We start from the raw sequence: 20,500 nt of genomic DNA, 5'->3' as shown, positions 1-20,500 counted from the left end.
ACGACAAATACATCCAGGAAAACTCAGATAAACGCTGCGACGGTGGCGGTTGCACGATCTGTCTTGAGGAATATAAAGACGGCGAAATTCGGGCCACTTTGATCGCATGCAATCACATGTTTCATGCTGAATGTGTCACGATGTGGTTGTCTGAGAACGAGACTTGCCCACTTTGCAGAAGTTTTTTGGTTTGATTTTGATTGAGGAGTTACTTTACCGGCCACACTCTTCTCGACCCATTGTTTATTCGTTTTTGTCGCCTTTATCAAGATTATCTCCAGCATATTGTATTTTGAACGAATGCAAATTTTAAATATTTTAATTTTTTCAAGTTCGATGCTTAATGAAAGTCAAAATTTGGCTCCTTTCGCGATTGAATTGAAAATTTTGGATTTGAGGGTAGCACACTAATTAGATGGATTTGAAATCGATCATAATGGCTCAAAAAATAATTTTTTTGGATTCAAAAATACGCCCAAACAAACCAACGAGATTTATTATTAAGAATTTGAAATATGTAAATTCAAATTCATGAAAGCATATACACAACTGTAATGGATTAAACAAATTGTGCACAATATTATTATTTCTTCAATAATCTGAATTTTCACACACAAATGTTCAGGAAAAAAAAATTTCCGATGGAGCTTAAAAATTCTGATAAATAAGCCAACTAATTTTTGATTGCTGCAAATGAGTTTTCACTTTCAATTTCCCCAGTTTTACTACTAATTTCAAGCATTATATGCACATTCTTCATAACCTGCAGCACACAAAACCATATAATGATTAATATTAATCAAATTTCATTCCAAGTCTCCCATTCTATAGAATTACTTACTCGGATCATAAGTCGTGACTACGCCAGTGTTGATGAAATAGCAGTTAAAGTCGTGGCGACCATTGGCTTGGTAATATGCGTTCATGGCGTACGAAGCATGTGATTTAACGTTGTTGGGCTTGAAGCAATGGCCGCCGACCTGTATAGGCTTGCAGTCAACCCCCGTCCCGCAGACGAAGTCTATATTTGCTTGTAATGCTGCATCAGTGACGCCTGATTTTGGTACGCACCATTTCTTGGCACCCCAGTTTGACGTCGGGGAGGGAGCTAAGGGGGCGGGAGCTGCAGACTGTGGAGAAATAAATCATTAATGAAGTTCATTAAAACAAGAATAAGGACTGGCTTTGTTTGTTTGCCAAATATTAATATCTAATCATAGTGGATTAAGACCCAAAATTTAGTAGATTTAAAGATGAACCATATATTTATCAAAAAAATATGCAGGAAATTTATTCCTAACATAGTCTAATTAAAATTACTGATGCATCAGCTAGCCAATATTCATGATATGAGATATCTTCACACGTACATTACCTTTGGGTTGCGCTGTATGCCTACATCGTAGACTGGTCGTAAATCCGGACGAAAAAGCCCGAAATTTTGTTCCGACATGCCTGGCTTGAGATCCTCATTAAACAACGAAAAAATGTAGGTCTCGAAAGTCCTTTTAGGCATCAATGGCGTCCCCACACCGGAGCTCAAATGCTTAACCAAATTGGAGTTATACGACACTGCATTATCCAAACTAACGCCCAACTGATTCGGATCGCCAGCGGAAGGCCAGCCAGTTTCCGCCACCACGATGTCCACATCACCGTACCCGACTCGTTTCATTGCCGAATAAACTGCGTCCATTTGTGCATCAAACATATTGGTGTAGTTCAGACCTGTGGCCGCATCAAATACACCATTGTTTGGCTTGAACAAGGCGTAGTTCAGAGTTTCCTCGTTGAAGCCGAAATAAGGGTAGGGGCAGACCATGAAGGGCGTGTTTGTTCGCTTGTGGAATTCCAGAATCGGTGCGATGATGACCTGGTCGTACCCTGCCCTGAACCGGCCCGAACTGGGGGGGTTGGAGATGGAAAGTATGCCGAGTGAGTGGGGAGTGGAGACCTGAATGTCGGTTAACCCCGCGAGTCTGAGGGCGTATTGGAGAGATTTCATTGCCGGGAGGAGATGGCCAATGAGGTTTTTGTCTCCGGTGGCCATAATTTCATTCCCGACGGCGATGCGGATGATCTTGGTGGCGGGATAGAAGGGGAGGACGTTGTTCGCAACCCATAACTTGGCAACTGTGGGTCTGGTGACTGTCAAAACCTCGTCATTGGGGACAGTGATGGTAAGTGATACGCCACTGTTGGCGAAGGCTCTGATTATGTCCGGGTTAGCGTCGAAAATCTTCACCTTATCGATGATGGTTCGAGACTGGATAAAGGCAGAGACTTGAGAAGGAGGCAGGAGGTTGTCCGCGACCGTGCCGTAGTTAACCCCTACGGTGAACTCCGCCGTGGAAAGATGGCGGATCAGAATGAAACAGTTTGTGAAGAGTAGACCGAGTAATTTGGAGTGAAGATCGTAGTACAAAGCCATGTTTGATTATTGCGGAGAAAGTGAACGAGGAAGTTTGAAAGAAAGACAGCCAAGAGAAAATGGGACGTGGCGGAGTGGCAAGGATATGGAGAGGATCCTTCATTGTTACTATATATATATATTTTCTGGATTCTGTTATGGTAATTATAATTTATATCCCCCAAAAATATTTTTTTTCTATTTCAATTTGGAAATGTGACGGTCGTTTTTTGGATATTTTTTCTTCACTTTGAATCAAAAATTTCAACTACTTCGACATTGATATAACACATCACAAAACATAAAATCAATCTGTTCCAGCAGAAAAATTAGGATTCGTTATAGCATGGTCTTTATTCATTAATAAGATTTTAAATTTTAAATAAATTCGTGAGATTATATAAAATCGTTAACATATAAGGAATAAGGCGAAAAAATTCCAAAAGTCACCAACGTACCCACATAAGAAACATGTGATTTGGTTCAATTTAAACCACAAATCAATCTTGGCATCAATTTGGCTTGGTTTGAACGAATTGAGGAATTTTGATTTGATTCAAAGTCAACACATACAATTTATCTTGATGTCAAAATTTTTATTTATTCATTCTATCCGTCTCTATTGTGTGAAAAAATAAGAGCACAAAGTTTGCAAATGGTGGAAATCCTAATTTATTTCCCTTGAATTATGTAAATACGCATAAGTTTTGCAGATAAACAAGTTAATCTATCAATTCCACTGAACCATACATATGATTAAATAATACAGTGAGTACGTTTTCTTCTCAATATTTATCTCAAAAATCACTAAACCATTTCCCAGTCCTCGTTTTAAACGCTATCTCAACTAAATTATTTATTTACCCGAAAACACGGAATAGTTTTGAATTTTTAAACATACCATTCCAAATACAGCCTCAGATAATCCATCCATCCATTCCAAAGCTAGTTTATTCTGTAGGTTAAGTGTAATGAATGGAATCGAAATATGTAACTTTATAATCGATGGGTAGAATGAATTAACCATTCTCAAATGCACCACACAAACCTCACACGAACCTTGTTTGGAGTTAAATTGCACAACTTCAATCTCACCATCCGTCACATAACAGTATCGAAAGTCGGGAGATTTTGGCAAGCATTTGTAGAACTGTGAAATTATAGCATGTGACAAAAACACGACATTTGATTGACATAAACATTTACTCTTTCATGATTTGCTTAAAACGTTTTAGTTTGGTATGAAATTATAGCTCCTTTGCCACAGCTAGCGATTATGTTGGGGCTGAGTTTTAATCTTTTACATAAGACATACGACTATTTCAGAATCTATTCAAGAGAAACGGTCGCATTCTAAGTTAACGAGATCTACAAAATATAACAGTGCTTTTTAAAATTACATGGAAGTATTACTACATGCCTACATTGGTTATCAGTCGCGTAATAAATCCAACTTAAAAAGCAGCAGTTGATATAATACAATCCATAAAATTGAATGAAAAATCTTTTTGGGCTAATGTATATGTACCAACATAGATCATTTACAAAAAGTATCCAATCCAAAACTGTTTTGACAACATTTGAAAACGACCAAGTTTGACAAGGAAATGGAAGATCGGTTTCGAAAAAAGGGCCACACGAACAGAAGCGTGTGACATGTCACATACCAAGATAACGCAGAATTGCCACCAGAAATGCCATCGAAAATTCCAAAACCTGTAACAAGGACCGGCAGGGCGCGGGCGCGGGCGCAGATATATATAGGGCTTTACACAAACACAATCTTTTGTGAGACGGTCTCATGATAAAATCACCTATGAAAAATTATTACTTACCTATCATTTCACAAATCAAAGTTCGCTGTTGCTGCTTCCCAATTTCTGTGTTAGCTAATAACAGAACTCCACTGGCATTACCCAAAATCTTAGCAGAGAACGACAACTAATCAAACTATCCGTCTAAAGGCTGGGAACTCAAAACAAGTGAAGCTAAGTTGACTTGATTTATCTTATATCTATATTGACTAAAACAACAGGTTGGTTTTATGGGGAGCATGAAACTCAGACTTAAACTAGTTGAGACTAAAGTCGGGTGCAATGATAATCTCAACAAAACAGCACGTTGGTTTCATAGTTGAGCAAAAATTTATGAGCCTTACGTTATAATAACTGCCTTGCAAATCGCCTTTCCAGGATGTGCAAATTTCTATAAAACAAATTATCTAGACGGAAAAGACCTTGCAAACCGACAAGGCCAATATCCAATCTACACTCAGTCGTACAACTAGATAAAATTCATACATAATATGTCTAGCTCAAAACAACTAAAATAATATCTCAATATGGTAACTAGTCAACACGGTTCAAGCACAACCAAACTAAGCATAGAGGGAATAAGAAACAAAGAAGTAAAGAGCTAGGGGTCTTCTTATCAATCTTCCTCTATATGTTCTCCTTGCTAGTCCATGGAAATCTAGTAGATTCTGAGCCATATGAAGCAGACATGAGAGAACTAGAGGATGCTTAGGGTAACATCTACCTTGCATAAGGATGGTAACGACTACCGCCACCATAACCTGACCTGCCTCCATAGTACCCTCCTGCTCCACCATAACCAGCACCAGGGCCTGAATCATAACCAGCACCAGGGCCAGCCCCACCATAACCACCGTAACCACCTCCTCGGCCATACCCACCTAAACCTCCACCATATACCCCACCAAAACCTCCCCCATAAGAACCGAAACGACTAGAGTAGCCAAGGGGACCATCACCCCGATAGCCAAATTCGGTACTTCCATAATCCCCATAGCGACCACCAAATTCACTTCCACCGCCATATCCACCATAGTCATCAAACCTACCACCAAATCCTGATCCCGCTGACCTATAGGAAGCAGGACCAAAACCACCACTTTCATAATCAAAACCACCATAACTATCCCCATAGTTGCCACGACCCCTAGAGTTACTACCATATCCTTGAGCAGGAGTTGGGTTTGAGGGTTTCTTTGGTTCAGCCTTCTTGACCTCAACCTACAACAAAGAAGCAAGTTAACCTAGAACTTTAACCTGCAATATTTTGTCAGCTAACACTTAAAATTACAAGGTGAGTTTGGAACCTAATACCTGAATCTACCATAGTAATCTAACAATAGGTGGTTGAAATCACTATATTAATATGATTTACCCAGTAAAATAGCTTCAATATCTCACCAATAAAGAAAGATCTGTACTAAGAGAAATCCAGTAATTGAAGTACACAAACTATTAGGGGAACCATCAAAAGAAACTTACCTGGGTGCCTGACATATCAATCATATTTCCATTAACCAGCAAACTGTCTACAACTTGTTCATTGTCAAACACAACGAATCCAAATCCGCGAGACCTCTTGGATACGTGATCTCTAATAATCTCATGCTCCACAACCTCTCCGTACTTGGAAAAGAAACCCTTTAACTCCTCTAAGTAAAAAGAAAATCACGATCATCGAAAAAATTCATAGAACAAAAAAGGTTAGCAACCTAAATAGTCTATACACAGACACGCGAGTAAAAGCTATCATATAATATCCCATATGCACCTTCAGTTACAGTAGTGGGAATCCCGCCAACAAATATCTTTTTAGTTTTGAAATCTTTGGAATCCCCGGATCCTTTTGGAATAGTTCTTTTAATCTCAACCTGCTCCATAAGGTATCAGTACATGAGAATTCCAGAACAAGTAGATAGTGGAATGTGGAAAGGAGCTTAATAAAGAAGCCAAAGTATCATTCAGGCACATCATGAAACTAATAATCACCCAAGTTTCCAATATAGTAGATAGTCAGATCATGGCATGTATCAATCAACAAAATAAACAACCAACAAAATTAAAATTGATACCAGCAGCAGCCAATAAAAGTTTAGCAGTGTCAATGATACCATGCACTGCACTGGGAAATTTTATGTTCCAAGGACCTACCTTCGTTGTTAATCTTAGCGTTCCTATGGGTACACCCAACACTTACTCAGATCTATAAAGCTGTCATACTGCGGCTATTTGATCACACATAAAAGACGTACTAGATACCATGCACTGCACTGGGAAATTTTATGTTCCAAGGACCTACCTTCGTCACTAATTATAGTGTTCCTATGGGCACACCCCACACTTACTCAGATCTATAAAGCTTTCGTAGCCTTTGATCACACATAAAAGACATACTAGATGTTGTGTGTCTGCATGTGTATCAATGGTCGCAAAGAATTTCAACAAAAGGTATGTTTACAAAAATTCAAAAAATATAAAGAATCTCAATCATAGAAGTCAAATAAAGCTTCAGAAAACACAAAAGAAAGAAACTAATCATCAAAGTGTCCCTTAAGTAAAAAAGCAAACTATGACTAATTTGATCAATTGCATGCGTTGTAGAAACACACAACATGAAATCGTGAATTATCCACAAAAAATTAGAGCCTGTTTGAAAGATTTTCCGCAAAAGCATTTCATTTTTAACACTTGGAAGTAATCATTTCTGTGTCTTGGGTGGGGGGGGGGTAAGATATATTAAAAACATAACAGAGAAGGGAGAGAAATTAAAAAAAAATAGAACATGGTATTAGCGACTGAGGTAAGTCTTTGGAACTCCCTGCACTGGGCAAAGCTCAAATTTTGATGAAGGATAGCACCTTACAGAACCAGGGGCTTCAGCATGCTCTTAACAACAAATTTCAAAGTCGTTACGCGATTACTACACTTATGCCAAGGTAACCAACCATTTTATACATAACATAAATAGTCACAATTACAGAATAAATATACAAAATAGGTAACAAGCTAGGAAAAGGAATTGAATAAGACAATATGGGAACACCATTATATTCATACCAAACAACATAACATATTTTCGTTACCAACAAAAGCTTGTGACTCAACCGAGAGGGACAAAAATGCTAGTAAATTCAACAAAGTTCAATGTCAAACAAACAAAATTTATTACCTGTTTCCCATTGATGATATGGGTTTCAGCAATAACAGTGTCCACAACAGCTGGGTCTGCATAAGTTATGAAACCAAACCCCCTGGGTCGACCAGTAAAACGATCTTTCATTATCACTGAATCAGTTATCTCTCCGTACTTTCCGAAGTACTTCACGAATGTATCTGTAAAATCAAATATATTCATCTATGCAACAGAAAATTCACAAGTAATCGCAAAAACAATAAAGGAAAAACGTATTAAAATAAAATCAAACCTAAAGTTGTTTCTCTCGACAGACCACCGATGAATATCTTCCTGAAAGCCAAAACATTCAAGCCCACAAATCTTTAGTAATAGTCAAATACATGAAATACGGCAATAAAAGAAGAGGAAGAATAGCGCACCCCGGGCTTGCGCCATCACCGAAATCGGGCCTCTTGGAACCCATTGAAGATTTTGACGTTCGCAGATCTGGAAGCGGCGAGGGGCTAGGGTTTCAGGTTTTCCGTCAGTAGGAGAAATTATCAGGCTCATCACCGCTCATGCTCTTGTGCGGATTGTTTATAAATAAATCTACCAAAATATCCAAAAACGGTTTGAAAAATAATATTTAAAATGTGTTTATTGAATATTTGAATGTTGAAAAGTAGGTATAATTAGGTGTTGAATATTGAAATTTGTGTGTGATGATGAAGGTAATGATGTAATTTATTTTTGGATTATTTGTAAAAATTTTCTATAAATAGATCTCTCATTTGTGAAGAAAATCACAATTGAGTTGAGAGAAAAATATTATAAAGTGTGTAGTGTGATAATTTTGAGAGTTTGAGATTTTTACTTTTTACAGTAAATTTTTACTTTTTCACAACAAAAACAATTAATTTTGCCTCGGTCCCATGATTTTATAATTTTTTAGTATTTCTAATTTTTTTATTGATAAATATAAAATATAATACAATTATTTTTTTTAATTATAAGTAATACACAAACACATATGTGTTGCATATGCATAAAATATATTTTTATAAATTTTAATTTATTTATATTTTTCTCTTCATATAAAGATAATGAGATAGTGGAAATTATGATTTAAGATAGTGAGTTTATGGTTTATCTTTGTGAGATTGGTCGATCAATACATGTTATAAAAAATAATATTTTTAGCATAAAATGTAATTTTTTTCATGAGTTGAGTCGAGTCGAGTCAGAAATTCATCTCACAAAATTAACCCGTGAGACAATTTACGTGAGTTAATTTTATTTGAGAATTATCCCGTATAGTCATAATTTTTGCAAATCATTTTTGAAAAAAATATATTAAAATAATTTTAAATATTTTCTATTCATGTATCCAATTTTCCAAAGTATTTGGAAAAAAAAATCCGACGAAATTAAATAATAGTAATAATAGTTAAAAAATAAATTAAGAAACTCGTCATACAAACTTGGTACCAAAAAAATACATAAAATATGTATTGCAGGCACACTTATGTGTGTCACCGCCTACGTATCTCAATATATCTTAATGAATAATATTATTACTGCACCTACAGGTACGTGTGTGAGCAATATTTATTTTAATTAATTTGATTTATGTTCAAATAAGTGTAATATCATAGTTATATTAATTAATGAAATATTATACAATCATTTGGATTAATTATATCTATACGAAGATTATATCATAATTAAAAAAATTACCGAGGAACTAAACAAACACTAGGATACAAGCCATCCAAAGAATTGAAACCGCAAAGTTATGCTACTACCTATTCCATTAACTTTACTTTGTAGGCGCTCTCTCAATGGTAGAACCAGGTATGCTAGATACAAAATTGTAAATCTATCTGTATACTCTTGATATTCGACCAAGAGATCTAACTCGATTGAGAAATAACAACATTTTATTTTTACTCAACTGGTCAATAACTCATATTTCTTTCCAAGAATCAATTATCCTTGAATTTCTGAAATCAGCTCCGATGAAGGATTTTAGTCTCCTGAGCAAACCAATGCAGTGCTGATGGGAGGAAGAAGTGGCATCAGGATGAAGGCTAACTATTCTTTGGGAAGGAGATTCCCACTTAGCCTCCAAATAAGCTAATGACCTCCATGGAGGTAGAGGCATCGAGTTTTGCTCGAGTGAGAAGCGAGTTGCTTCAACCATGATTTCAAGATATTGCTTGAGCTTGGTCAAGGTGCCAACGTATATCGGAGGAAGGGAACTCAAGACTACATTGTACGGCTTCACTGCTCTTGCTATTTGAAAGTGACTTCGGAAGTCGATGTCAATAATGTACCTTTGCGGGTCTTCATTGTTTTCGTGGGTTATCACGTCTATGAACTCGTGTTCACCTAGAGCAGAGGGGAAGATGATAATTATAACAAATGGTTTAAACAAAAATAAGATAGGAGTTCTATCATCGATCGTTGGAACAAAAGGGGACAAAGTTTATAGAAAATATGCTGCATGTTTAATTCCACCTAGCAACCACAGAAGCCACTACTTTGCACATGGGACAGGCTTCTCTGCATTTAGTTATGTCGGGTACCATTAAAGCAAAAGCCTTGGAGCAGCAAGCATATGATTGAAGCTAGTTACATCATGAGACAGTTATAATACTATGTTAAAATTCCAAGCTGGAAAATTCTTAGCTTCGTCAATTTAGTTTCTGAAAAAGTGTTCTCCCTCGTCCTTTCTCAAAAGAATTTTGCATTTATAATGAAGCATATCTCATTTCACACATATAACACGATGAAGTAACCAGTCTTAACACAAGAATCACAAAAATAACAATCAAAGCCAATTATGCCAACTATCAAAAAACAATCTGAACATAATCAAAATTAATTTCTCTCCCGGTTCTTGAATGAAAAGAAAACCAAACACAGACATGCTTCTTGTGTAGAACTGTGAAACAAAAAACTCTGGTTCTCTCATGCGGCTACTTGGCATTTACGGTCATCAGATTTTTACCAAAAGTTTTGCTTCCATCCAACATAACTGATATTATATATTAAAAATCATTTAGAACTGTGCAATACCTCCTGGAACTTTTCCAAAGCCCTGCCACCTAGATGCACATAGAGCAGCATCATAACCAGAAGACTGTAGAAGTTTCACAAGAGTGTACAGGATGCAGCTAGAATCACACGTATCCGGCTTCCCTCCTTGGCTCGTCTCAGATATTGAGAGGATCAAGGATTTAACGATCATTGCCAAGTTACTTTCATACTGGTCGATTGAGCTGTTGCAACACTGCAAGTTGAAAAATTAAGCAAGTAAACTGTAAAGATCTCAAGTACATATCCCCTTAAAATCCGTTAATTATCTCCGTGAAGAAAAGAGAATATATTAAAAATAAACTCTCAAATAGCTTCAGGCTTCTATTTTTCAAACAAAATAAGATAAAAAAAATCTCGAAACCAAAGTTCTCAATGCTAACTTAAACAAAATGTAAGAGCTTAACGCTATCCATGAATTTTGACTTCTTTAAAGTTCTTCATTGTTAAATTTCATATTGTATTTCCAAAAAGAGCTCTACCTGGGCAGGAACATCATATCTGAAACTTATTTTGTTTCAGACACTACAAGTTTTGGGTTTGGCATCATTCGGGATTTTTTCAGACACTACAAGTTTTGGGTTTGGCATCATTCGGAACATAATAATAAACATGACTTATCAGCATCATCAAACAAACGATTTTAAAGAACAAGTACTATTTTTAGATCATGTCATTTAAAAAATCAATGAAAACTACTAATTTTAGGCCAACTCAACAAATAAAAGTGATAAAAATAGCCAACAAAACTAATTCAAAATTTCTACATATATATACAAGTAAAAAGAGAAAAAAACGACTCACGGAAATCTTCTCGGCCAGAAAAGCCAGGTCAGATAAACCTGAATCGGTGTCGCTGCTACACCAAGACTCAGCTCCCGTGCTGCCGATTTCTATGAAATCCGTCACCATAGCAGCCAAATCATGCTCGCTTCCCGTACTCCGACAACGAAGCTCTCCCCCGACATCCCCGCGGATATTGCCCAACAAATCAAATCCTCTGCCGCCGATTACAACCGGCGATCGATTTGCCTTTCCCCGCATCTCTTTCCCTCGATATTCTTTGAAATCGAAAAGCCGGGATTGGATCCTTGAAGATTAATGTCGGGTAAGAGACTGATTGCCGCGTCTTCAAGTAAACGTCAATATGAGCACGGCTAAAATTTAATATATTTATAATTATTATATCTCCGTTAATTAATGAAGTACCTCGAGTTTTCCATCTTCCCTAAATTTAAACCATCTCAATTTAGATAAATAAAAAAAATATTCTCATGACGTCTTTCTTAAATATCAATTTTATGATACGAATTTTTTTATTCAATTTTAATTTTTTTAAAAAAATTATATCAAAATTATTATTTTTAACTACAAATATATATCGTAAATATTTGAGACCGTCTTCTAATATTTATGACTTTTTCAAATGATAGATTGTAAATATTTGAGACCGTCTTCTAATATAGATTTTTTATGGGGTGTATTCAATTCAAAGTTTTGATTACTTTTAATGACTTTTTCAAATGATAGACTTTTATGGATTTGATATATTTTTATTGACTTTTATGGATTCTCACATATTTATAAACATATTTATGTGGATTCAAGTAGACTTTTTTGCAATATTTTTATTGACTTTTGTGAATTTTTTTATAGAATTTTATAAATTTTGTACTTAATTAAAACATATTATTTTTTATTAATTTCTTTGAACCAATAATTAATTGACATATATAACATATTCAGTTTGAAATAGTTTTTCANTTAAAAAATCATTGTTGTTGCGAGACTATTCAATTATTAAGAATTAAGCGACATTTTTTGGATCATCTTTTATTATTATTGAATATTACATTAATTTGTATAAATCATAAATTAAAAATCACAAAATCAATCATAGAATTCAAAATTTCTTATGATATTAAAATAAAAAATTATTAAATGAACAATCAGCAAAAAAATAAAAAGTTTGAAAAGGAAATATGAAAATAAATATAGAGATACAATTCGAAAATTTGAGATAATGATAGAGATAGATGAGAGAAAAGATGACACGATGAGATGTGATGTGAAACGACAGATAGAGAAATAAATAGCTTGTGTATGAATTATAAGTTTTAAAAATCCACCCAAATCTTTGGGTTGAACTAAATACAATTTTTGACAATTTATAGTTGTACCTTAAGCTTTAATGTTTGTATGTTAATGAATTTCATGAAGTTATTAAAAGCCTATTGAAATTTTGAATATCTATAGATTTTTATAGAGTTTTTAAAAATCAATGTTGAATATCACTTTACTTTTTAAAACTATATGAAAGTCTATTTTGAATACCACTAAACTTCTATAGAGTATGTAAAAATCTTAATTGAATACATCTACACTTTTAAAATCTTCAAAAATCATTAAAAATCAATAAATCTCTTACATTGAATTGAATGCATCCCTAAAATTCAAAAAACAAAACAGAATATATGATTTATTTATTTATAAATATAGCTGGAGCGCCAATAGTTATAGAACCGAATTGGATTGCTAAAGCGTGGCGGCTAATTTAAAATAATATATAAATGTTGAGCCCACGCGTCAGGCCGGCCCGGTCCCCATTCAACAATGGCCTTATGTTGTTTCATACTTCGTGTTATAATCAAATTAATTTATTTTATAAAAATAGTTCAATATTGAATCGTTTAATCGAATAGTCGGATCGAAAAATTATTATATTATATAAAATAATAAATAATATATTTTAAATTTAAAAATCTTAAATATATATAAATAATAAAAAATATATTTATCAAAAGTTTAAAATCAAAATAAGATAATATAATCGAATATAATTATTTCAATATTTTTTAGACAAAAAATAAATCAAAACAAGCTCTAATACTACTAAAATAATTTTTTTAACAAAGTTCAAAATTCAAATAATATTTTATAAATAAAAATAAAATTTAAAATAAAAATAAATTCTAAAAAAATTAAAAGGGATGAACTACTCGAACTAGTTTTTAGCCGGTTCATTGGTTCACGACCGACCTGACCTGTTCTTGATCGGTTTTATCGTTAAAATGTTTATAGAGTTGGTCCGAACCGAATTAGTGGTTGGTTCTCGTTTGAATCGGTATGTCCGACCCCATTTTATAAATAGTGATTTGATATTTCTTTGTTGTTATTTAATTTATAAAAATTAAATAATTTTCCTCCTTTTATTAAATTAACATAAAAATAATTCAATCCAGCGGCACGACAAGACTTGACAGGAGGATGTAAATTGTTGCTCGAATGTAACTTCATCGAATATTTATTGTTTTATCAAAAGTTATAATTTATTTTAATTTTACAACTTCGATACTTTAAATCATATCTTGCAGAAGTAATTATCACATTTCAATATTTTATAAATGAACACGTATAAAAAATTAAGAACGATATTTCTTTTAAAGATTTTAAATCATTCTCGGGGATTAATTGTGCACTTGACTGGCCGCACCTCTAATTCCAGAATCCACGTATTTAAGTAAAATCGTTAAAGGATGGAAGTGCCTTCTAAAATTGATAGTAATTTGTTCCTTCTAAAATAATTTTATAAATTATTATATTAACATACAATAAGTTAATTTAAACACGTGTGAACAGTTAAATTGAATTATATGGGTTGTATTTGGAGCGATGGATTTCAAAAACATAGATTTCGATTATGTTTTTCTTGTTAACAATAATAAAATAGATAAAATTTTAAATTCATACTTTACTTATTCGCAAATTAATCACACAAAATAAAATAAATGTAAAATACATCATTCCAAATGTTAACCTTAATTTTTTGTACCGATCTGATTGATTATTGATAAAATTCAACATTATATACATATTAGAGTTTTGATATGATGAATATCTATTGTGAACACCTATATCAACACCGACTGAACTAGTGTATTCTATATTCAATAGATAAACATGATCTCAATTACAGTAGAATGTTCGTAGTATCAAACTAATTATTTTNGAACGATTTTAAGATGAATATTGTGGTCCACTGGCTAGCAAGCAACTTGCTAAGCCAGCTGACACGAAGTCAACCGAAAGTCTGCTGAGAATCTCTAGGCAACAGCTTCTGGATAATCACATCTCATATTATTATTTAGTTAATTCGGGTAAAAAAACACAAACTAGGTTTCAAATATTAATTCAATCAAACCAAAGTTGCCAGCTATGTTTTGGACCGAAAGTGGACTCCAAGGATGACATTCATCGGTCTACAAGATATTATTAATAAAATGGTCTTTCAAGTTGTAATGATAGAAGACCTAACGTCCAGGTTCTGTGTATGATGTTGATATTCACTTGAAAATACCAAATATATGTCCTTTCGCGTTATATTGCAATAGTAATACATGAGAACAAAGGGTTAAGTAATTGAGGGAAAAAAAATTTGCATACAAAACATGCACATTTTTTGCATGAAAATGAATAGAACTACGATAAACTTCTAGCAACTCCTTTTTTGGAAGTTTTATATTTTTTTTAAATAATATATATGTAAATACAAAAATCTATCAATGAATGTCGAATAAAAGAATGCGTGTTTGAAGGCTAACCTAGAGGGACCACCGATATTGAGTTGATTAGGAAGAATATGATGACAAAACCGATTTTTGGTGTAAATTTTAGGACTAATATGTGAGACTCGGGACTGAAGAAGACGGGATGATAGCGGGTACCATGAAGTTGCACGGACAATAAACGGCTCCCGACAGGCTTATAGGCGAAAGGAACATAAATGAACCAATCTTACACCGGAAGGAGAGGGATTCCAAAACTATCCAGGTATGAGACTGTGCAGTTGAAGAGAGTCTAAAAGATTTGATAGGTACTACTCATATGAAGAAAGTACGTCTTTTTTTCGGTATCTCGTCACATAAGAACTCCAAAGTTAAGCGTGAGATGTGTAATCTCCTGCGAAGTTTCCTAAGGTGTTTGTGAGTGATGACATAAGCACGTTGGAAAGACTCGTCTTAGTACAATGACGACAATAATCGAATTTGGAACGTTACATAATCAATCATATGTTTATATATGCAGTTTTCAATATGAAAGTCGAAATTTCAGAATATAGGGAAAAAAATTTGACGGTCAAATAATGAAAAGCTTAGGTTTGAAAAAATATAATTGGATTCGAGAAAAAGGAAGTGATGAAAAGTTGAGTCTTGAATCTTACTTGACTAGATAGATGGTCACATATACACGTCTCATTTTTAAATAGTAGTTAGCAAAAAATTAGGTTATTTTAGAAAAGGTGATAGATTGTGGTAGGAAAAATTGAGGATATATCCCTTCAAAATAATAAAAAAAAACTTAGGATATATGTTATTATTATTATTATTTTAAGTGTTCTTGGAAAAATTAAGTTTTTTTTATGTAAAAAAAAATGGGGTCGGAAAAAAATTAAGGTGATAGATTGTGGTCGGAAAAATTTTAAAATCAACACAATCATCCATAGTTAAAAATATATTATCTCCGACCATATGATGCATTAAAAACTAAGTTAGAAATAATTTGACGTCATGTATCTCAATTTATTATCCATATATTATAATTTCACGAATGAAATGATGTCTATTCAAATTATACATTATTGTAATAACGCGTAATATTAAATATAATCTAAAAAATAATCTTATTTTTCAAAACAATTAAAACTCAAATCTTATCATGTATTTTTAGATATACACACCTGATGCGATCCGGGTGAAATGGATGAGCCGGGTCGGGTGCTCCACCGGATCTGTTATCAATATAATGAAGGGAATAAGAGTAAGGAGATATATCTCCGCAATATGGCTTCAGCTGTAACCTGCACACAAGGGGATGAACTTGTGAATGGGCGCCGGAGAAGAGTCCGGCGTGGCCACTCCGATGCTTGAGTCAGTGAATGACTCAACAAAAGACCAATGTAACCAAGTGATGGTCGTGATATTGGTGTAGGAGTGTAGACAATAAAATGAATGAAACTAAATGTAAAGGGAGAACCTGATATTTATAGTAGGAGAAGTAATGATGACCTCGTTCTTCGTGCTACCTACTAATTATAGTAGGGCTGCTACATTCTGACATGTCAAATCATACACTAGTCACATCTCGCCTGTCTGACTTTGTCAACCACTTGGATTAGTGTCAGAGATAGGACGGTCGCCCACATCCAATTCTGCTAGTGTACTCGAGTGCGGTGCTCATATCGAGGTGGCCCGATTAGAATGCCTACCGGGGGCTTATATAAGAGCCCGGGCGTCTGGTTGCCCGGGGAGTAGAGCTCGCGCTTGCACCTGTCCGACTTCAGAAGAATCCATCCTGCAGATTGACCATGATTTGGGAATCCATCTGATATCCCGGGTCATTCATGACCCGGGCTCTTACAGGAGTATCAACACCAAAAAATAGATTTATTAACATGTAATACAAAAAATGTGGAAGTAGAATAAGCCATGATGCAAGCCGCGGCTGGATTGGACTCCAAGAGTCAACAAAATTGAACGACAAGTCAAAGCCGACAGCTCTCTCTCACACACACACCCGTACGTTTGTGTGTTTATCAACTATACATTCCACATGTGTGAACGAGTCTCCGACTATCCAATTGATCCAGGGGAAGGGGTAATGGGGCCGCCATAAATGTACTTTTCTCCAACCTTCCTCTGTTATTCATAATGAATCTCCCATTTGAATTTTCTCGATTTGAGTGTAATCACCTTTTTTTCAATTAATATTTTTCCGTTTTTCATATGCTGACTGCTAATGTTTGAGGTGAATCTTGTTTTTTTTCTCATTTGTAAAGATTTTTAAAGATTATCTTTCATGTTTTTCTTGTTGCTTGTGAGTAAGAATTAGTGGGCGTGTGCTAAATGTAACCAAAGGTAGGAGCTTTACAAATGTGAAATTTTTTGCCATACGGATATGAATATTATAGTTCGGCTTTCATCTTACTCGTACCCTTTTCAGATCTTATTCATTTGATTATGTGACAGCTTTTAATCTGCAGGATTTGCCGAGACCAAGATTTTGATATTGTTGGTTTGGTCTTCTGGTGATGGGGATTTGTTTCAGTGCTAGAATCAAGGCTGAAAGCCCTCTTGATGCTGGTAATTTTTTTAAACTGGCATCCTATTTTCTGAATGATTTTTAAGGAAATGAGGCCATGAGAAGATTGATGATATTAGTGAATGGTCACTCCGTGAATATTGCAATATATGTAGTTTTAGTTTACTAGATTCTTTTATATTTCTCTCTGCAAGTTTCTTGGTTTTCAAACTTGTGTATTTTTTCTCAAAAAAAAAAAAGCTCTTGTCCTTCAATTTTATTTGGTTATTTGTGGGAAGGAATCACTTGAAGTTGTTTTGTGTTTGAGCTTATCTTTTCAGTACTTTTGATTATACATGGTCTAGTAAGCAATGACTCGTTATCTGATCAACCCAGGAGTGATTTCAAAACATGTTAGTACGGATGGGAATGATATAAGCATTTCCAGTAGCAAGTTATCTTCGGTTCAATCTGTTCCCCGATCCGAGGGCGAGATCTTGCAGTCGCCTAATCTGAAGAGCTTTAGTTACGCGGATCTTAAGTTATCCACACGTAATTTTCGACCTGATAGTGTTGTGGGAGGAGGTGGATTTGGTTCAGTTTTTAAAGGTTGGATTGATGAAAATTCATTTACTGCTGCAAAACCCGGGACAGGATTGGTTATTGCTGTCAAAAAACTTAACCAAGAAAGCCTTCAGGGCCATAGAGAGTGGTTGGTGAGTTTCTCATCTTCCAGTGGAGTTGCAATGTTTGTATTGCATTATGATTATACATGTCAAAGGAGCAATAATTGCCAATTTGTTGTTGCCTGTGGCGTAAATTTTTTAAATGATTCGAGTCCAATTAGTCACACTGGTTGTAACTTTTGATATAAAGATGCGGGAAAAGAATCTATCGTTTTGTTGATGAATGGTTAAATATTGAGGTATGATGTAGTTCATCCAATCTGTTCTGTTGTAGGCCGAAGTAAACTATTTGGGCCAATTTTCGCATCCCCATCTTGTGAGACTGATTGGCTACTGCTTGGAAGATGATAATAGACTTTTGGTGTATGAATTCTTGACTCGGGGAAGCTTAGAAAACCATCTTTTTCGAAGTGGGTTTATTTGGATTTATTCAGTAATAATATAGAAATCAATCTTGGTGTGAAATAAGCATAATGAGTTTGTTATTTGACAGGGGGATCTTATTTTCAGCCTCTTTCTTGGAGTCTTCGGCTTAAGGTTGCTCTTGGAGCTGCAAAGGGGCTTTCTTTTCTTCACTGTGCCGAAACAAGAGTCATTTACAGAGACTTCAAAACTTCTAACATATTGCTCGATTCGGTGATTCATACTACACTTTGTGAATAGAGACCATCTGAAAACGTATATGTATGTGCTAAAATTGTTTAGTTTCTCGTCTTATGATTTGGCAGGAGTACAATGCAAAACTTTCTGATTTTGGATTGGCTAAGGATGGGCCTTTAGGTGATAAAAGTCACGTGTCAACAAGGGTCATGGGAACGTATGGATATGCTGCTCCAGAATACCTAGCTACCGGTATGATCTCGAATCAAGCTTTACTCTTTCCCGTTATAGGATCAGATGATGATTGACATACCATGTGGTCATTTTGGGTTAAAAGTCATGAATTTAGTTCCCATTCTTTCTTATCTTGTGCTCTGTAGTTATCCAAATTACAACACTTGTTGAATCTTAATAGTCATAATCAGTCTCTACTCCAAGTTGCTGGAGATTTATAAGCCTTCGGAAAGGGTATATGTGGTCTGGATATCTGAGTCGTTTTCAATTTGTACCACTCGAGCTGTTGTCTAATTTAATATACTACGGCCATGATTGACATCAATTGTTAATAGACACAACACCCATCTCATTTTTGATATATTTCGAAAATTCTCTTGTGCTACAATAGAATTCTCGTGTCAGAACAGTTATATATCTTATATTTTTATTCTCATATCCAGTTTTGAATTTGTGGTCTTAGGTCGTTTGACCACCAAGAGTGATGTGTATAGTTATGGTGTTGTCCTCCTCGAGCTGCTTTCGGGCAGGAGAGCGATCGACAAGAATAGACCAACGGGCGAGCACAAGCTTGTGGAATGGGCACGACCATATCTAGGCAACAAGCGTAAAGTCTTCCGAATCATGGACAACCGACTTGAAGGCCAGTACACCATTGATGTAGCACAGAAGGTAGCTAACATTGCTTTGCGATGCATATCCTTAGAGTTTAAGCTGAGGCCTACAATGAATGAAATAGTTCAAGAACTCGAGCAACTTCAAGATTCAAAAAACTTGGAGAACAATCGCCGTAAAACCCGTGACAGGTCCAGGACACATGCGCTAAATGCTGTTGATACGCAAGGTAGAAACAGGAATGCTGCATATCCAAGGCCATCATCTTCTCCACCGCATTAGTTCCAAGCAGATGAAGGATTGTTGAATGAGCTGAATTTCTTACTCATCTCATCTAAAGGTGGAAATGTACTTATACGTTGAATACACTGTAAAGTTGTTCCTGATGATATCCCGACTATCAACCCTCCGGTTTAACCTTGACAGACGATATTATAACGTGATGATGCTCAGACATCGAGTCGATGTGATTAGCTCTTCTTTTTGTCTTCAAGATTTGTTCTTGGACGTACTTAGTTTCTGTTGCAGTTTTTGTAATGTACGGTTTATTACATGAAGTTTGATTACATGTTGGCCACTCATGAAAATCCACGACTGATCAAGTGGAATATGCAACTCTTGCACACAAGTGAGCCCGTGAATTGATGTATAGTTTTATTTAATCTTTCTTTTCTCAAAAAATATTTTTGGTCACTGCACATGTACGATGGAGCCGAAGAGACGCATTTAACATTATTTAATTAATTGACAAAAGTTCAGGAGACAATCCGAGCTTGAAATATGTGAAAAAAGATTTAAGCTTTTTTTAAAAAAAATTACCCTCTTAACTCGATATGAATTCAGAGATAAA

The 20,500-nt window shown here is 35.0% G+C and overlaps 4 protein-coding genes across 8 annotated transcripts; 1 reads left to right on the top strand and 3 right to left on the bottom strand.

Annotated features, from left to right (window-relative positions):
* Positions 1–482: 482 nt before the first annotated feature.
* On the bottom strand, positions 483–2,628 carry LOC140957746 (glucan endo-1,3-beta-glucosidase-like). The gene is made up of 3 exons (XM_073415118.1): positions 1,376–2,628; positions 842–1,130; positions 483–763 (listed from the first exon to the last, which is right to left on the bottom strand). Exons 1-3 carry the CDS (start codon positions 2,429–2,431, stop codon positions 735–737), a joined length of 1,374 nt encoding a protein of 457 aa, XP_073271219.1. The 5' UTR covers positions 2,432–2,628; the 3' UTR covers positions 483–734.
* Positions 2,629–4,688: 2,060 nt separating this feature from the next.
* On the bottom strand, positions 4,689–7,956 carry LOC140957056 (heterogeneous nuclear ribonucleoprotein 1-like). The gene is made up of 6 exons (XM_073414128.1): positions 7,780–7,956; positions 7,650–7,690; positions 7,394–7,557; positions 5,996–6,095; positions 5,707–5,876; positions 4,689–5,445 (listed from the first exon to the last, which is right to left on the bottom strand). Exons 1-6 carry the CDS (start codon positions 7,821–7,823, stop codon positions 4,945–4,947), a joined length of 1,020 nt encoding a protein of 339 aa, XP_073270229.1. The 5' UTR covers positions 7,824–7,956; the 3' UTR covers positions 4,689–4,944.
* Positions 7,957–9,081: 1,125 nt separating this feature from the next.
* On the bottom strand, positions 9,082–11,604 carry LOC140957913 (uncharacterized). Its single transcript, XM_073415335.1, has 3 exons — positions 11,243–11,604; positions 10,421–10,634; positions 9,082–9,730 (listed from the first exon to the last, which is right to left on the bottom strand). Exons 1-3 carry the CDS (start codon positions 11,480–11,482, stop codon positions 9,306–9,308), a joined length of 879 nt encoding a protein of 292 aa, XP_073271436.1. The 5' UTR covers positions 11,483–11,604; the 3' UTR covers positions 9,082–9,305.
* A 5,388-nt stretch (positions 11,605–16,992) lies between these two features.
* Positions 16,993–20,228, top strand: LOC140956648 (probable serine/threonine-protein kinase PBL10). 5 transcript variants are annotated; one of them, XM_073413491.1, is made up of 8 exons: positions 17,126–17,251; positions 17,321–17,352; positions 17,478–17,577; positions 17,912–18,231; positions 18,476–18,611; positions 18,695–18,837; positions 18,930–19,053; positions 19,499–20,228. In XM_073413491.1, exons 3-8 carry the CDS (start codon positions 17,526–17,528, stop codon positions 19,930–19,932), a joined length of 1,209 nt encoding a protein of 402 aa, XP_073269592.1. In that variant the 5' UTR covers positions 17,126–17,251; positions 17,321–17,352; positions 17,478–17,525; the 3' UTR covers positions 19,933–20,228. The 5 variants fall into 5 exon arrangements, with proteins under 5 accessions (XP_073269589.1, XP_073269590.1, XP_073269593.1 ...); XM_073413488.1 differs by lacking the exons at positions 17,126–17,251; positions 17,321–17,352 and adding an exon at positions 16,993–17,112; XM_073413489.1 differs by lacking the exon at positions 17,321–17,352 and having other exon boundaries at positions 17,076–17,242.
* Positions 20,229–20,500: the final 272 nt, after the last annotated feature.

Source organism: Primulina huaijiensis, chromosome 14, assembly GCF_012295235.1.
Source record: "Primulina huaijiensis isolate GDHJ02 chromosome 14, ASM1229523v2, whole genome shotgun sequence".
Classification (NCBI taxonomy): Eukaryota; Viridiplantae; Streptophyta; class Magnoliopsida; order Lamiales; family Gesneriaceae; genus Primulina; species Primulina huaijiensis.
The sequence above is the reverse complement of the archived record's forward strand: the minus strand, read 5'-3'. Positions and strand labels throughout refer to the sequence as shown.